At 48.8% G+C, this 16,823-nt stretch overlaps 1 protein-coding gene across 1 annotated transcript in view; it reads left to right on the top strand.

Moving 5' to 3' along the window:
• SELENBP1 (selenium binding protein 1) overlaps positions 1-16,823 on the top strand; it is a 149,625-nt gene that overhangs the window by 64,783 nt on the left and 68,019 nt on the right. Inside the window, 2 exon segments of the mRNA XM_068122506.2 lie at positions 11,701-11,886; positions 13,173-13,293. Coding sequence (XP_067978607.2) covers positions 11,701-11,886; positions 13,173-13,293 — 307 coding nt within the window.

Here is a 16,823-nt window from a genome sequence, read left to right as displayed (position 1 = left end):
GGGACAGAGAAATGAGAAGATGAGACAGAGAGAAACCTGCTCCGCTCAGCGCGTGTAGTATGAGTATCTTTCCGGGTACTCGTAGACTTGTATGGGGCTGTCATTGTGGCGTCTTGCATGCTGGTCAAACCATATTCTCCATAAATCAGCTCCGCAACGAAGGACCCAGGACATACCCATTCAGGAGAAATAACACAAATCACCAAGGAGCAGGCAGCAACCCAGAAGCACCTGTAAATGGAGTATTGTAGCGGTTACCGGAAGCATACACAATCACCTTGCACCGGCCGATGACGCAACCGGCGAGCGGTTACTTGTCCGGACTCGCCCGGACGTGTCCAGACTTGCCTTTCCCGGGCGAACACTTGACTTGCATACCACGCCCCGTTGAGAGGCGTGGCTTACCTATTTGCATACCACGCCCCGCCTGATAGGCGTGGCTTTTGTGGGTTGAACGTGACTTATAAATGGCCGCCCGTTCGATCGGGTGATTCGGTGCTTTTGAGTTGAGCTAGAAATAAATAGCTCAGTGAAACTTCGTTCCTGGTGTCGTCCATTTTGTCCGGCTTTATCGTGAGAGCATAGCTCCACAATTGGTGACCCCTTTTCAAGAACACAGCGATGGAGTCATCTGTAGCTTTGAAGCTCCCTGGCTTTTGGGAATCGCACGCAGCCGTCTGGTTCGCCCAAGCAGATACTCAATTCGCCCTGCGGAACATTATGGAGGACACGACACGCTACCACCATGTGGTCTCCGCGCTCAATGCCTCCACTGCCGCCCGGGTCCTGAGCTTCTTACAGAACCCGCCGAATGCCGACAAATACGGTGCACTCAAAGGCCTACTCCTCGGTGCGTTTGGACTCACGGAGACCGAACGCGTGCGATAACTGCTCGACCTCCCGGAGCTGGGTGAGGCCCGTCCATCCGAACGCATGGACCACATGCTTGCTCTACTCGGCGACCACAGCCCAGATTTCCTCTTCCGCGAGCTGTTCCTCCGGCAGCTACCCGGGCAGGTATGATTAGCTTTGGCTAATTCACCCATCACGGACCCTCGCGCCCTGGCCAAGGAGGCCGATAAATTTTTCTCGGCCAAGCGACACGTCGGAACGGCTGCCTGGAACCCTGGGCCGACCGAGGCAACGCCCACGCCACGATCGGCGCCACCACCAGCCGAGTTAGCGCCACTGGCGGCGGCGGCCGCCGCGACGCCCCGTCGACCGAACCCGACGCGACCGCCGGAGCCTCCACCAGAGCGGACCATGTGCTACTACCACGCCAGGTTCGGGCAGAAGGCCAGAACGTGCCGCCCACCGTGCACTTTCGGCAGGTCGGGAAACGACCAGGCCGGCGCTCGCTGCCTGCCATGAGCGTCGGCCATTCAGCCAGCCTTCTGTTTATTACAGACACAGCATCCGGGCGGCGTTTTTTGTGCGACACCGGCGCTCAGCTGAGCGTGATACCCGCCTCGGTGCAGGACAAACAGGCCACGCTTTGCGGCCCCGCCTTGGTCGCCGCAAACGGCTCCTCCATCCGTACCTTCGGTTCACGCAGCGTCGCATTCTGCTTCGGGGGCCAGCGCTTCAGGTGGGACTTCATCACGGCGAACGTACCCATGGCCTTGCTGGGTGCAGATTTTCTTTGCGCGCATGGGCTTTTGGTCGACGTCAAACGGCGTCGGCTCATCAACGCGGAGACCTTCAGCTCGCTCGCTTGCTCATTGAGCGGCTCCGCACCAACCAAGCTAGCCTGCGCTCTCCCGGCCGCGGACGATTTCACCCGCCTACTCGCCGAGTTTCCGCCCTCACACAGCCGACGTTTTCGGCCGTCGCCGTCAAACACGGCGTCGAGCACCACATCCCGACCACAGGTCCACCGGTCTACGCCAGGGCTCGTCGCCTCGACCCGGCCAAACTCGCCGTGGCGAAGGCGGAATTCGACGCGCTGGAGCGATTGGGCATTGTGCGGCGTCGATTAGCGCGTGGGCCTCGCCCCTGCACATCGTGCCCAAACCGGGTGGCGGATGGCGACCATGCGGCGATTACCGCCGCCTCAATGACGCCACCACCCCCGACCGGTACCCGATACCACATAGATACCACATATACAGGACTTTTCTGCCGGTTTGGCGGGGCGGGTGATCTTTTCCAAGGTCGACCTCATTCGGGGCCACCCCCAGGTGGCCGGCCGACGTGCCGAAGACGGTGGTATTTACACCTTTTGGCCTCTTCGAGTTTCTTCGCATGCCGTTCGGCCTTAAGAACGCGGCCCAGGCCTTCCAACGGCTGATGCACAGCGTGCTGCGTGACCTCACCTTCCTTTTCGTCTACTTGGATGACATTCTCATCGCCAGCACTTCCCGGGCGGAGCACCTCATCCACCTGCGCACGCTTTTTGAGCGCCTCGGCCAGCATGGCCTCATCATCAACCTGGCGAAATGCCAGTTTGGCGTAACGGCCATCGACTTCCTGGGGCACCGCATCACGAAGCGCGGGGCCGTTCCGCTGCCGACCAAGGTGGAGGCAGTCACAAGTTTCCCACGCCCCCGCTCCATCAAGACCCGACAGGAATTTTTGGGAATGATAAATTTCTACCACCGGTTCGTGCCTCGCGCCGCCCAACTCATGCGCCCCCTGTACGAAGCCCTCCGGGGCAAGCCGGCCAAGCACGACATCGCCTGGACCAAAGAGATGGACGAGGCGTTCACGGGCGCTAAGCTGGCCCTCGCCAACGCGACCATGCTGGCGCACCCGGCGCTCGACGCACCCATCGCCCTCACCACGGACGCTTCCGACTACGCGGTGGGCGCCGTGCATGAACAGTGGGTGAACGGGGCTTGGCAACCGCTGGCCTTCTTCAGCCGACAGCTTCACCCGAACGAGCGCAAGTATAGCGCTTTCGACCGCGAGCTCCTCGGCCTTTACCTGGCTGTTCGCCACTTCCGCCATCTTTTGGAGGGCCGCCCGTTCATGGCGTTTGTAGACCACAAACCCCTGGTCTTCGCCATGGCCAAGGTTACGGAGCCGTGGTCGGCCCGCCAGCAGCGCCACCTCTCCGCCATGTCCGAATTTACGACGGACATCCGGCACGTCGTGGGCAAGGACAATGCTGTGGCCGATTGCCTCTCCTGGTCCGGCACGAACGCCGTCCACCTGGGTGTGGACTTCGCCCGCATGGCGGCCGACCAGACCGCTGACCCCACGGTGCAAGCCCTCCGGATAGCCGACACAGGCCTGCGGTTAGCCGACGTCCCCTTCGAGGATACAGGCACAGTTCTCCTGTGCGACGTTTCCCTGGGCCAACCTCGCCCCATCGTGCCCACCGGATGGCAGTGGCACATTTTTGACGCCCTCCACGGCCTTTCCCACCCGGGCCGGAAAGCATCGCAGAAGCTTGTGGCAGCGAAAGTTGGACTAAGCAAGAGAGGACTGAGTTGGACTAAGTTGTTGGACTAAGCAAGAGAGGAAGAGTTGGACTAAGAGTTGGACTAAGCAAGAGAGGACTGAGTTGGACTAAGAGTTGGACTAAGCAAGAGAGGACTGAGTTGGACTAAGAGTTGGACTGAGTGGGACTAAGAGTTGGACCAAGCAAGAGAGGAAGTTGTTGGACTGGGTTGGACTAATAAAGAGAGAGGAGAGAAGGGGCGAAGCGAAGCAAAGAGAGAAAGAGTCCTGGAGTTTGTGAGAGAGGGAGAGAGAACCCGTCACGCCAGACCCCCCACCAGCAGCGTTGGCTCCACCAAGCAGCTCCGACCCGTTACCCCGCGCACACGACAGGATCGGTGGCATCGGCGGCCGTCGAGGTCCAGCCCGACGTCCCGTGCGGGATCATGCTTCAGCCAGCTCCGTGCCTTCCTCCCCCTCCAGCCACCCACCTCCTGTCATTCCTGCCTGCAATTTCCCCATTCGTGTACGTGAGTTTGTTCTGTGTGTCTTGTCCCTGGGTATAAGTTAAGCCTGTTTAGATAAGCTAGCGATTTTCACTGTGTCACCTTTCCTCTTCTGTATTTTATTTTATTATCCTTCCTTCTCCTTGATTTCTTTGATTGTGTAAATAGTAGGAATAAATTTAGTAGCATTTCCAACCTTTTTGCTTTGGTGTTCTTCTTCTTCACAGCCTTCGCTTTAGCCTTTTCCCCATTGAATATCTGTGGCGCGGTTCGGCCAACGTTCAGGAATCGGGTTAGTCGGGGTAACTGTTCGGGCGCGGCAGCCATCCGCTCGGCAAACAACATCCTCGCCGCGGTCCCGTAACAATTGCAACATCCTCGACTGGCACGGGCTCCGTAAACACGTCCGCGACTGGGCCAATGCCTGTGTCGCCTGCCAGCGCGCGAAGGTCCACCGGCACACCCAGGCCCCGTTGGCACCATTCGACGTGCCCGCGTGGCGCTTCGACCATGTCAATGTGGACCTGGTGGGACCCCTTCCCTCCTCGCGGGGCTTCACCCACCTCCTCACGATGGTGGACAGGATCACCAGGTGGCCGGAGGCCATCCCGCTGGCATCAACAACATCCGCCGACGTGGCGCAGGCCTTCATTGGCACCTGGATTGCCCGTTTCGGCACCCCCTCGGACATCTCCTCCGACAGAGGCCCGCAATTCACCTCCGAACTTTGGGGCGCGGTCGCCCAGGCCTTGGGGGTCAAGCTTCACCACACCACGGCCTACCACCCCCAAGCCAACGGCTTATGCGAGCGGTTCCACCGCTCGATGAAGGCCGCTCTCAGGGCCAGCCTCCAGGATGATGGTTGGGCCGACAGGCTCCCGTGGGTCCTATTGGGCCTCCGAACGGCCCCTAAAGAGGACCTCCAGGCTTCCACCGCCGAGCTGGTCTACGGCCATCCACTGCGCATGCCGGGCGAGTTCATCCCTGACGCCACCGGCCCCTGGTCCGCGGCTCGCCAACGCTCGGTCCTCCAAGAGGCCGCCAGGAGATTCGCCCCCGTGCCCACGTCCCATCACGGCTGGCCCCAACCCCACATCCCCCCAGCACTTCGCACTGCGGAGTACATTTTTATCTGCAACGACGCACACCGGGGACCGCTCCGGCGCCGTACGATGGACCTTTCCGAGTCCTGAAGAGGGACGACAAGTCGTTCATCGTGGACATCGGCGGCAAACCAGACCACATCTCCGTGGACCGCCTCAAACCGGCCCATTTGGACCTCGACCAACCTCCACGGTTGGCCCTTCCTCCACGGCGGGGCCGTCCCCCGTCAACCAAGCCCCCCGCCCGACCATCCGCCGCCACGCCACCGACCACCCCCACACGAATCACCAGGGGTCGTTTCGCCCGGGTCATCCAGACCCCCCTCAAACTGACTCTCCCGGTGTAAGTTATTTCTGGGGGGGTGCATGTAGCGGTTACCGGAAGCATACACAATCACCTTGACCGGCCGATGACGCAACCGGCGAGCGGTTACTTGTCCGGACTCGCCCGGACGTGTCCAGACTTGCCTTTCCCGGGCGAACACTTGACTTGCATACCACGCCCCGTTGAGAGGCGTGGCTTACCTATTTGCATACCACGCCCCGCCTGAGAGGCATGGCTTTTGTGTGTTGAACTTGACTTATAAATGGCCGCCCGTTCGATCTGGTGATTCGGTGCTTTTGAGTTGAGCTAGAAATAAATACCTCAGTGAAACTTCGTTCCTGGTGTCGTCCATTTTGTCCGGCTTTATCGTGAGAGCATAGCTCCACAGTATGGTGTTACATATATATGTGTGTATATATATATATATATATATATATATATATATATATATATATATATATATATATATATATATATATATATATATATATGTATATATGTATGTATGTATGTATGTATGTATGTATGTATATATATATATATATATATATATATATATATATATATATATATATATATATATATATATATATATATATATATATATATATATATATATATATATATATATATATATATATATATATATATATACATACATACATACATACATACATATATATATATATATATATATATATATATAATAATAATAATAATAATAATAATAATAATGCATTTATTTTATATAGCGCTTTTCAGGAAGCCCAAAGACGCTTTGACAGAGTGCAAAACATAATGCATAAAAAAAAAAAAAACCACCTTTAGAGGCCATTTAGAGGCCATAGCAAAACATAAAAACAATTGCAAAAAAAGAAGAATCAATAGGGAAATATTCAAAGCACAAAGGAGGGAGAAGGAGAGGAGATAGTCAGGGGTTAGATGCTGTGGGTTAAATGTTGAATGCAGTGTTGAACAGGTGGGTCTTGAGTGATGTTTTGAATGTGGTGAGTGAGGAAGAGTCTCTGATGGTGTGAGGTAGCGAGTTCCAGAGGGTGGGAGCAGCGATGGAGAAGGCCCTGTCCCCCCAGGATCTAAATTTGGTCCGGATGGGGGGGGGGGGGGGGGTCAGGAGGTTGGTACCAGCAGAGCGGAGGTTGCGGGTGGGAGTGTGTCTGGAGAGGAGGTCAGCCAGGTAGGATGGGGCCAGGTTATTGAGGGCTTTGTAGGTCAAGAGGAGGATTTTGTACTGGATTCTCTGGGAGATGGGGAGCCAGTGAAGCTTGTAAAGGACGGGGGTGATGTGGTCACGGGTCCGGGAATGGGTGAGTAGACGGGCAGCGGAGTTCTGAATGTATTGGAGTTTATTGGTGATTGTTGAGGGTGAACCATAAAGGAGGCTATTGCAGTAGTCCAGACGGGAAGTGATGAAGGCGTGGATGAGGGTTTCTGCAGCCACGGAGGAGAGGGATGGACGGAGATGGGCGATGTTTTTCAGGTGAAAGAAGGCTGTCTTTGTGATCTGTTTAGTGTATTTGTCGAAGGAGAGGGTTTGGTCAAAGATGATGCCAAGATTCCGGATGTGAGGGGAGGTGGATACTGGGAAACCGTCGATGTTGAGGGCAAAGTTATGGGTGGACTTGGTGAGCGTTTTTGGGCCAATGATGATTATTTCAGATTTATCACAGTTAAGTTTGAGGAAGTTGATTTGAAGCCAGGATTTTATTTCAGTGATGCAGTTTGTCAGGATAGAGTGGGTGGCGGTGGAGATGGACTTGGTGGAGATGAAAAGCTGGATGTCATCGGCGAAGCAGTGGAATTGGAGACCATGACGGCGGATTAAGTGACCGAGGGGGGACAGGTAAAGGATGAAGAGGAGGGGGCCAAGAACTGAACCTTGGGGGACACCTTGGGGGAGGGGAGCAGTGGGGGATTTGCAGTTATTGATGGAGATGAACTGACGTCTGTCAGAGAGGTATGATTTAATCCAAGAGAGGGCAGTGCCAGTAATGTTAAAGGTGGTTTCAAGTCGGGTGAGGAGGATGGTGTGATCGATGGTGTCAAAGGCGGCGCTGAGGTCGAGGAGGATGAGAATGTTGAGGTTGCCAGCGTCAGAGGAGAGGAGAAGGTCGTTGGTGATTTTGAGGAGAGCAGTTTCAGTACTGTGGTTGGAGCGGAATCCGGATTGGAATGTTTCATACAGGTTATTGGCAGAGAGGTGATGTTTGAGTTGAGTGGCTACAGCGCGTTCCAAAACCTTTGACAGAAAGGGTAGGTTGGAGATGGGTCTGAAGTTATTTAGGGTGTCAGGGTTTAGTCCAGGTTTTTTCAGAATGGGGGTAACAGCAGCAATTTTGAGGGATGGTGGGACGATGCCTGTAGACAGGGAGGAGTTTATTGTTGCAATGATAAGTGGAGAGAGAGCAGGAAGGGAGGCCTTGACAAAGCTGGAGGGGATGGGGTCAAGAGTGCAGGTGGCAGTTTTCATTCCGATGAGGAGTTCAGAGAGGTCAGTAGGGGAGACTGGGGAGAATTGAGACAGGGGATGGCAGGATAAGGGGGGGCAGGTGGTTTGAGGGGGAGCGGGTGCGGCGGTGGTCAAGCTGTTGTAGATGTTTTCAATTTTGCGTTGGAAGAATGAAAGGAAGGAGATGCAGTTGTCTATTGTGAATGACTGGGTGGTGGTGTTCAGGGGGCTGAGGAGTTTGTTTATTGTAGAGAAGAGTGCTTTTGGGTTTCCGGAGCCAGAGTGGATAATTTGAGAGTAGTAGGCGGAGCGGGCGCGGGAGAGGGCATCTTTATAGTGTTGTATGTGGTCCTTGTAGGCCTGGGAGTGAACTGTGAGACCTGTTTTATTGCGGAGTCTTTCAAGTTGGCGAGCACGAGTTTTCATCAGGCGGAGTTCAGGGGTAAACCAGGGAGCAGAATGGGTGAAAGAAACTGTTTTGGTTTTTATAGGCGCAAGTTGGTCAAGGCAGGAGGAGAGAGTGTGGTTGTAATAGTCAGTGAGGTCATAAGGGGTGTGGAGGTCAACGAAGGGAGAAATGGACATTTTTTCAGAGAGGGTCGATGAGAATGAGGTAGGTGAAAGAGCGTTTAGCTTACGGAAGTTGATAGTGCGATAATGCCTTGGTGCTGGGGTGGGGATGTTGATGGTCAGAGTGATGGCTAGGTGGTCAGATAGAGTGAGGTCGGAGCCAGAGAGATGGTGCAAAATTAGTCCAGTAGAGCAGACAAGGTCCAAAATGTGACCACGGTTATGGGTAGGAAAGTTGACATGTTGAGTGAGGTTAAAGCAGGTGAGTAAGTCAGTGAAGTCAGTGGTTAGCGTGGAGTCAGTGGAGTCCGTGTGGATATTGAAATCACCAAGGAGGAGGATTGAGGGGGAGAGGGAACATAGCTGGGTCAGAAAGTTGGAGAAGTCAGACAGGAATGATGGGTGTGGTTTGGGAGGGCGGTAGACAACAGCCATGACTGACTGTGTGTGACCAGAGAGTTTAAAAGCCAGGTGTTCAAATGATGGAGCAGATGAGATGGAGATGAGGTAGGTCTTGATGTCTTGTCGGTGAATAACGGCAATTCCACCACCTCGGCCCTCCGAGCGTGGTTTATTGATGTAAGAATATCCATTGGGTGTGCTGAGGTTGAGCGTGTAGTAGTCCAGTGGTTGTTGCCAGGTCTCAGTGAGACAGAGAAAGTCCAGTTTATTTTCCAGGATGTAGTCGTTCAGGATGAGGCATTTGATGTTGAGGGACCGGGTATTGAACAGGGTAAGCTTGATGTTGTTTTGTACGGCGGGTATGAATCCAGGTGATTTGGCCAGGGTTCGCAGACAGGAGGTGCGATTTTGTGCGTTGTTGTGACCAGGTGTGTTGGGACGATGAGTGGGAGTGCGCTGAGCCGACCAGAGGATGGGGATGGAGTGACCTGATTGTAAATAAACAAACTTACGACCGGAGCCACGGTGAATGTACCTGGGTCGACGCAGGAGTCCATTCGATTTGATTGCAGAGATGCATGATGGGGTGGAGCGGGTATATAAATGCAAATGCAAAAGCGGGTATATAAATAAATGCAAATATATATATATATATATATATATATATATATATATATATATATATATATATATATATGTATATATATATATATACAGTCATGTGAAAAAGTAAGTACGCCCGATGTAAAGTTTTGAATTTTTCAACATATTTCAACATACAGCTATTTGATCTTCATTTCAACAATATTGATAGATAAAGGTGATATAATATAACAAATATCATGAAACATTTACATTTTGTAGTCCATTGTATAATTTAAATAAATATAAAAGCAAATTTCGTATGTGGAAAAAGTAAGTACACCCTTGGCTCTGATAGGTGGTATTGCCCCCTTTGGCAGAAACAACCTCAAGGAGGCGTTTCTTATCACTGTCTACCAGTCTATGACATCGACTGTGAGAAATTTTTGCCCACTCCTCCATGCAGAATTCTTTCAGCTGTGCGATGTTTGAGGGGTTTCTTGCATGCACCGCTCGTTTCAAATCCCCCCCACAGCATCTCGATGGGATTTAAATCCGGGCTTTCACTTGGCCATTCCAGAACCCTCCATTTCTTTATTTTCAGCCATTCTTTGGTGGATTTACTGGTATGTTTAGGGTCATTGTCATGTTGCAAGGTCCACCTTCGGGTGAGCTTCAACTCTCCGACAGATGGCCTCACATTATCCTCAAGCACCCTCTGGTACAATGAAGAATTCATAGTGGATTATTTGATGGTGAGCTGCCCAGGCCCTGATGCAGCAAAGCTGCCCCAAACCATAACATTTCCACCACCATGCTTTACAGTTGGTTTCAGGTTCTTGTGGTCAAATGCTGTTTCTGGTTTTCGGCAAACATGTCTTCTGGTACTGTGGCCAAATAGCTCTACCTTTGACTCATCTGTCCAGAGCACATTGTTCCAGAAGTGCTGGTCTTTGCCTAGGTGTTCAATGGCAAACTTTAGTCTTGCCCTGATGTTCTTTCTGGACAGCAAAGGTTTCCTCCTGGCACACCTCCCATGTAGATCAAATTTGTGCAGCCTCTTTCTAATGGTAGACTCGTGCACTTTGACATCAACAGTGGCAAGAGCTACCTGTAGGTCGCATGATGACATTCTGGGGCTCTTAGAGACTTCTTTCTGCATCTTTTGGTCTGCTCTCGGGCTGAACTTGCTGGGGCGGCCTGGCCTGAACAAGTTCGCAGTTGTTTGGCATCTTCTCCACTTGTAGATGTTGTTCCGGACAGTCGAATGATTGATTTCAAATTGTTTGGAGATATTTTTGAATCCCTTCCCAGACTCGTCGGCATCTATAACCTTCTTTCTGAAGGCCTCAGAGAGCTCTTTTGATCTAGGCATGGTGACGCCCCACACTTCAACAACAAAGAGCAAACCAAACGAAATGTCTGAGGTTTAAATAAGACAGGTTCCTCCAAGATCCTCTCTAACGATGTTCTAATCATTTGCACCTGAGCTGGTGCACCTGATTCTAATTTTAGGTATTTGAAGTAGTGATAAATGTAGGGGTGTACTTACTTTTTCCACATGCGAAATTTGCATTTATGTTTATTTAAATTATACAATGGACTACAAAATGTAAATGATTCATGATATTTGTTATATTATATCACCTTTATCTCTCAATATTGTTGAAATGAAGATCAAATAGCTGTATGTTGAAATATGTTGAAAAAGTCAAAACTTTACATGGGGTGTACTTACTTTTTCACGTGACTGTATCTCCCGATGTCCCTGCTCTCCATCTTGTCTCCCGCTCCCTTTATCATGTTTTATGTGTCAGTTTGTCGTTTTGTGATCAATGCTAGCTCTTACACGAGCCTCGATCTTGTATACAAAAAACAAACAAACAACAAAAAAAAATGGTGGAGGTCGTGTCATTGCTTGGGCTTGCATGGCTGCTTCTGGAACTGGTTCACTTTTCTTTGTTGATGATGTAACTTGAAGATTTGATGACTTACTGTGTGGGAATTATTTAGGGTTTTCAAATTTAAAATCACCCTTTATTTTAGTTGTATTAAGATGCAAAGTAATCAGACGATAGTTTCCAAGGTCAGTCCTCTCACCTATTTTCTTCTCTGAAAGCACCAGAGCGATCAAATGTTTTGTTGAAGGTTATATGGTAATTTAATACAAGAGTATTTTGTATAATTTGTTCAATTAGTGTGCAATTTTAAGCAATGACTTTTGACAGCATTAAGAATTTGCGATTCGTGGTTTTTCCCAAACTGTTGAAACTTTTGTATATTGTTGCTTCAGAGATAAAAAAAAAAATTGTAGTAATTGTGCACAAACCAATGGCTAAATAATCTGTGCTGTATTGAAAGGTTATTCATCGCCTGCCAATGCCCTGCATCCGTGATGAGCTGCATCACAGTGGCTGGAATGCCTGTAGTAGTTGCCACGGAGATCCCAGCAAGCGACGTGACAAGCTCATATTGCCCTCTCTCATCTCCTCACGCATCTACATTGTTGACACTGGGAAAAATCCCCGCTCTCCTTCTATGCATAAGGTAAGTGATGACATCCTTCGCATCTCCATTTGCAATATTAACACTTTTGTATTTATTTTTGAACAGTGGCAATACTTGGCATAAAGTCAAGTTTTCAACATGTATCTAGGGAACGTTTGACTCAAGAAGAGGCTTCTGTGGCGATTACACCTGTCCTATAAATGTCTTTTTCTTGATTAAATCATTTAGTTGTTTGTATTATCTCAATATGGTGACGGTATAGCTCAGAGGTAGCATAGTTGCCTTTGCTCTGTCTAGTTTGGATTTGATTCCCAACCTGAGTGTAAACTATCAACCTGGTGCTCTGCAGGCCAAAATTTAAATATGCGCTTTTGGTACCTGGGGTTAAGGTAATGGGTACAAAATACCCCCTCTCCTCTCTTTGGAGGATTTTTTTTACATGGGTTAAGGCTCTTAATAGAGCTGACACACACACATACACACGGACACGAACATACTGCCGAGACAAACACTTAACACAGCCACTGAGCTTGGGGGAAGTGATGTCACTGCCGTCACTTCCCAGGATACTCTGGGTACCAGCGACATCAGAACAATGGCGCTGCTTTTCCCACTATACTCAGTGGGGCACTTCTTTAGGAATTTCCTCACAATTGGGTGACAATTTGCCATTTTTGCTTGTGCAAATGGGAGTGGGACAGTGCATGTGGTTTACTGACCCTTGCTGGAGGGAGGATGCATTACTAGCTGGGGCACAATATTAATTTTCCCTCTCACCCTCTCACTTCTGGTGTTGGTGTTGGGCTAGCGGCTAGGGTGCCGGCTTTAGGATACCTAGGATCCTGGGTTCGAATCCCGGTCGATTGCTGAATTAACGCCAGGGGGGTTGACTCAGCCTGTTCATTCCTTCCGAGGTTGGCTAATTGAGTACCAGTTCACTGGTAATTCCCTGTTTGTCGTTAAAGGCGGCAAAAAGGGTTGGCATCAGGAAGGGCATCCGGCCATAAAACATTGCTTCAAAAAGGGGACCAAAAAAACAACAACAACCACGGTCCCCAAAAAAGGCCAATCCCCGCTTTGCGGGGAAAAAATGGCCTCTAAGTGTGTGTTTTTTTTTTTTTTTAAATACCCTCTCACTTCTCACCCCCATCCCTGATGCGACAAGTGTTGGAGTACTATAGCCAGTGTAAATCTTCTCACTGGTTCGATTTCAACACAATATTTGTGTTATGCAAATGCTTGTGAAACATGTAACAAATATGTATAGATTACCCCATCTCTGCCTATTGCAATGTTTCAATTATGGAGACGTCTGTACACCACAGATTGTAGAGCCGACAGATGTATACTGGCGCACTGGTTTGGCAAACCCACACACTTCACACTGCCTGGCATCTGGAGAGGTCATGTTGAGTTCAATTGGAGATCCATCAGGCAATGCAAAAGGTTTGGAAAACACAAGGAGTTCTTGATTTAAATTTTTGTTTTGTTAAATAATTGGAACATACCTTTCATCCCACAATTACAATTTAACGTGGTTGTTATGTACCAGGATCGCTTTATACCATGAATGTTCGTTATTGGCTGCAATAGACTGCGTCAGGTTTTCCAAATGGTTGGTGAAGGTGCTACACCCTTCACCCAGTACCCTTCTCTCTTTCAAATTTGGAAACAAAGCAGACGAGGTATCTCTGCATAATGGTATTCATTGCAACTCAATCTTCTATCACACCCAAGATAGTATCCTTTATTGTAGTACTAGATACAGGAACTAGATAGAATCTCCTGTTGAAAAACTTGGTTCCAAACTGTTCACATGATTTCGTCAAACTATAATTTATTGCACTAAAGATGAAGTGGGAATAAAAGCAACAGATTTTAAACAATGAGAATATTTTACAAAATAATAATTTGTGCTCATTAGCTGACTTGAATCTTTGGGGCCCTTGTATTATAACATGAAGATGCGGAAGTCAAGTATGATTTCCATTCAAAATCTGTCGACCACACCTGCGGCTTCATTCCACTTTTTTTTCTCTCTCAAGTATTGTCCTTTCAGCTTCCTAAACGTTATCGTATTCCTCCTCCTTGATTAAAAGAAAGAAAAAAAACCTCCAAAAAAATCACAAACTCCTGCTTGTACTTCGTTCATTACGAAAATGGTGGGATTAAACAATTATTAGTTTATGTCGATTCGTCCTTCTGTCTGTAAACGTCGGTTTATGATTGAGGAAAACTTGTTTAAATTGGTTGTTATATTTCGAACACGAATCGAAAAACAAACCCGCCGTTTTACCTTACTTTGACTCTGAATTGGTTCCGATCGCACTTGCACAGAAAGGAGTGAGATAATATTTCGACTCTGTCTCTCTGCCTGACAGTCAGACAAAATTGAAAATCATTCCAAACAGGAAACTTACTGTTTTGAAGGACGTCATAAAGGACACAAACAACAGGCACAAATAACTAATGTAACATTTTAGATGGGGTGGTGTAATAGACACTGGGTAAAATGGTGGTAAATTCTGGAATTATTTTATTTAAAGCATTTATGTGGTGGTAAAGCGTTTAAAAAACTTTTAAGATACTTTACTTTACTTTCTCTATCAGGTACAACACACATATTTCTTCATTACGATATCTTCTGCTTCTTTTTGTTCTTCTTCTTCCTCCTCCTCTTCTTCTTCCTCTTCCTCTTCAGAAGGCTTATTTCCCTATTATTCTCCTAAATATTTGGTCTTGTGATTGATGCTGTGGAGAGGAACACGTTGAGATGGTTTGGTCATGTGTCGAGGAAGGATGAAAGTGACTGGTTGAGAAGAGGGATGGAAATGAATGTATAAGGCAGTAGAGGACGGGGAAGACCGAGAAAGACTTGGCTAAAGATGGTGGAAGAAGAAATGCGGGCAAAGGGGTTAACAAGGACAGATGCAGAAAATAGGGCAAAATGGAGAAGATCGTCATGGGGACCGCAAGGCTAACCCCCGCTCTAGCAGGGAAAATGGCCTTAAAATTCATGTTGTTGTTGTTTGTTGTCTCCTAAATATTTGGTCAATTAACTCTCCACCCAAACATACAGCACCACTTTCATCTGTGCTTTCAACAACCATTCATGTCACCCTTCCCATGATGTTTTTCTCCATATATCCAGATTGGGAATCTTGAGAAGTCTAGTTTGCAGTGGTTGTCTGCACCTAACCATCAATTCTTCGCTTCTACCAATGATGTTAAACCTCTTCATGTTAGCACCTTCTCCCACATCTCCTTACATACCCACGTCCTCCCAACCCCACACCTTATCTGTGTGCTGCTCTTCAGCATCCATCCTCTTGCCCCTTCTTTCTGCGTCCCCCTCACCCCTTCGACTCAAAGCTTCTCCCTATCATGCCTCCTCCCATTTCCTCCTCCCCTACCTCCTCCCATATCCCCCTTGCCACACCCCACTCTCAGCCTCCCCCTTGCCATACCCCCTTTCCCAGCTTCCCCCTCGTCCCATCACTCTCAGCTTCCTGGCAAATTCTCGCATCTACTTTCTAAGCAATCTTCTTGAAGAAGTTCAGTCACTCAAACTTTTTGGCCTCACTCTTAGCCATGATCTTTCTTGGGGCAAACCATAGTTCATTCTAAGTTGGCCTCCAAAGCTAGACACTGACTGGGCATTCTTCATCATGCAAAGACCTTCCTTGGCACACCTGAACTCTTATTCACCTACAAGGCCTTCTTCTGCAGTTTGATGGATTGCTACTTTCCCCTCTGAGCTGATGCCACTACCTCACCCCTTGCTCAGTTTTACGCTGTGGAAATTATGTTTTATGAAGATAATTGGAATGCCCCTCTGAAGTTGAGTCCATGGGCCTGTCACTTTTACATCGCAGACAAGTGAGTGGTCTCCTTATACAGCCTCATTTATGGTCTTGCACCCTCTGCTCTTTCCATGGTATGTTCAACCTCTCACTTCCCACCCCCTCCACCCCCCACCCCAGGGCTCTGCAGAGCTCACGTGATCTACTAGCAACCCACTTCGAGTGATACTCCCAAAATCCGAGAATCACTGCTCACATCCACTCTTTCATTCCTCTTTTTCTGCCTGTGGAATCAACTTCAACATTCCCTTCAATGTCATTCTTCCATTCAGGTCTTCAAGACAGCTGTTCACCACCATCTCGGATCATGTGTCCCATCTAAAACCATGATATTTTCTGTTCATGTGTTTTCCTCCCTCTTTCTATTGTTCCTTTTGTTCTGTCATGTCCTTGTATGTTCTATCCCCTCCACGAGCCTCGACATTGTGTACACCAAAAACTCTTATCTATCTAAATAAGTAGCAATCAAATCTCATTGATTAAAAAAATCAAAATTTACAACCAGACAAACAACAGCACTCGTCTTGTCCTTTCCTCTGCACATATGGATCCCCTCTCGTTTGAGAATGAACCATGCTGAAGGCTTTCTCAGCATTCAACACGTGCACGCTGCACGGTGAACCGCTGTGCCACCGAGAAGAAATTAAAGACATTGCCCCGCTGCGGGCACTGTTGCCGTATTCACATGGGACACAGCCAGTGGGAAGATTGAACCTGGGCGAGCCTCCCAATGATGTGAACAAGCCCCAAGGTTCTGGGATATAGATTGATGTCCAACCGCCAGTCTGATATAATCCAAACTTGCTTATTGAAAGGGTAAACACAAAACAACACACCTGTCCCTGCTTTTTATGCCTCTGCCCCCGGAGGTGGCTGGAGGCATTATGTTTTCGGTTGTCCGTTTGTCCGTCTGCCCGTACATCTGTCCGTCTGTACGGGCAAAACCTCGTTTTTCTCAGCAACCACATGTTCAATTTAGACAAAACTTTCAGGGTAGGAGTGACACCCATGCCAAATGTTTTTATGATAATTGTGACATCATAGGTCACGTGGTATGGCAGCCATCTTGGATTAAACGCAAATAATTAAAAAATTCTTTCTCAGAAACCGCTG

This window comes from Myxine glutinosa, chromosome 7 (genome assembly GCF_964187855.1).
Source record: "Myxine glutinosa chromosome 7, kmMyxGlut1.1, whole genome shotgun sequence".
NCBI classification, from domain to species: Eukaryota; Metazoa; Chordata; class Myxini; order Myxiniformes; family Myxinidae; genus Myxine; species Myxine glutinosa.
Note: the sequence above shows the minus strand (reverse complement) of the source record. Positions and strands in the feature narration are given on the sequence as shown.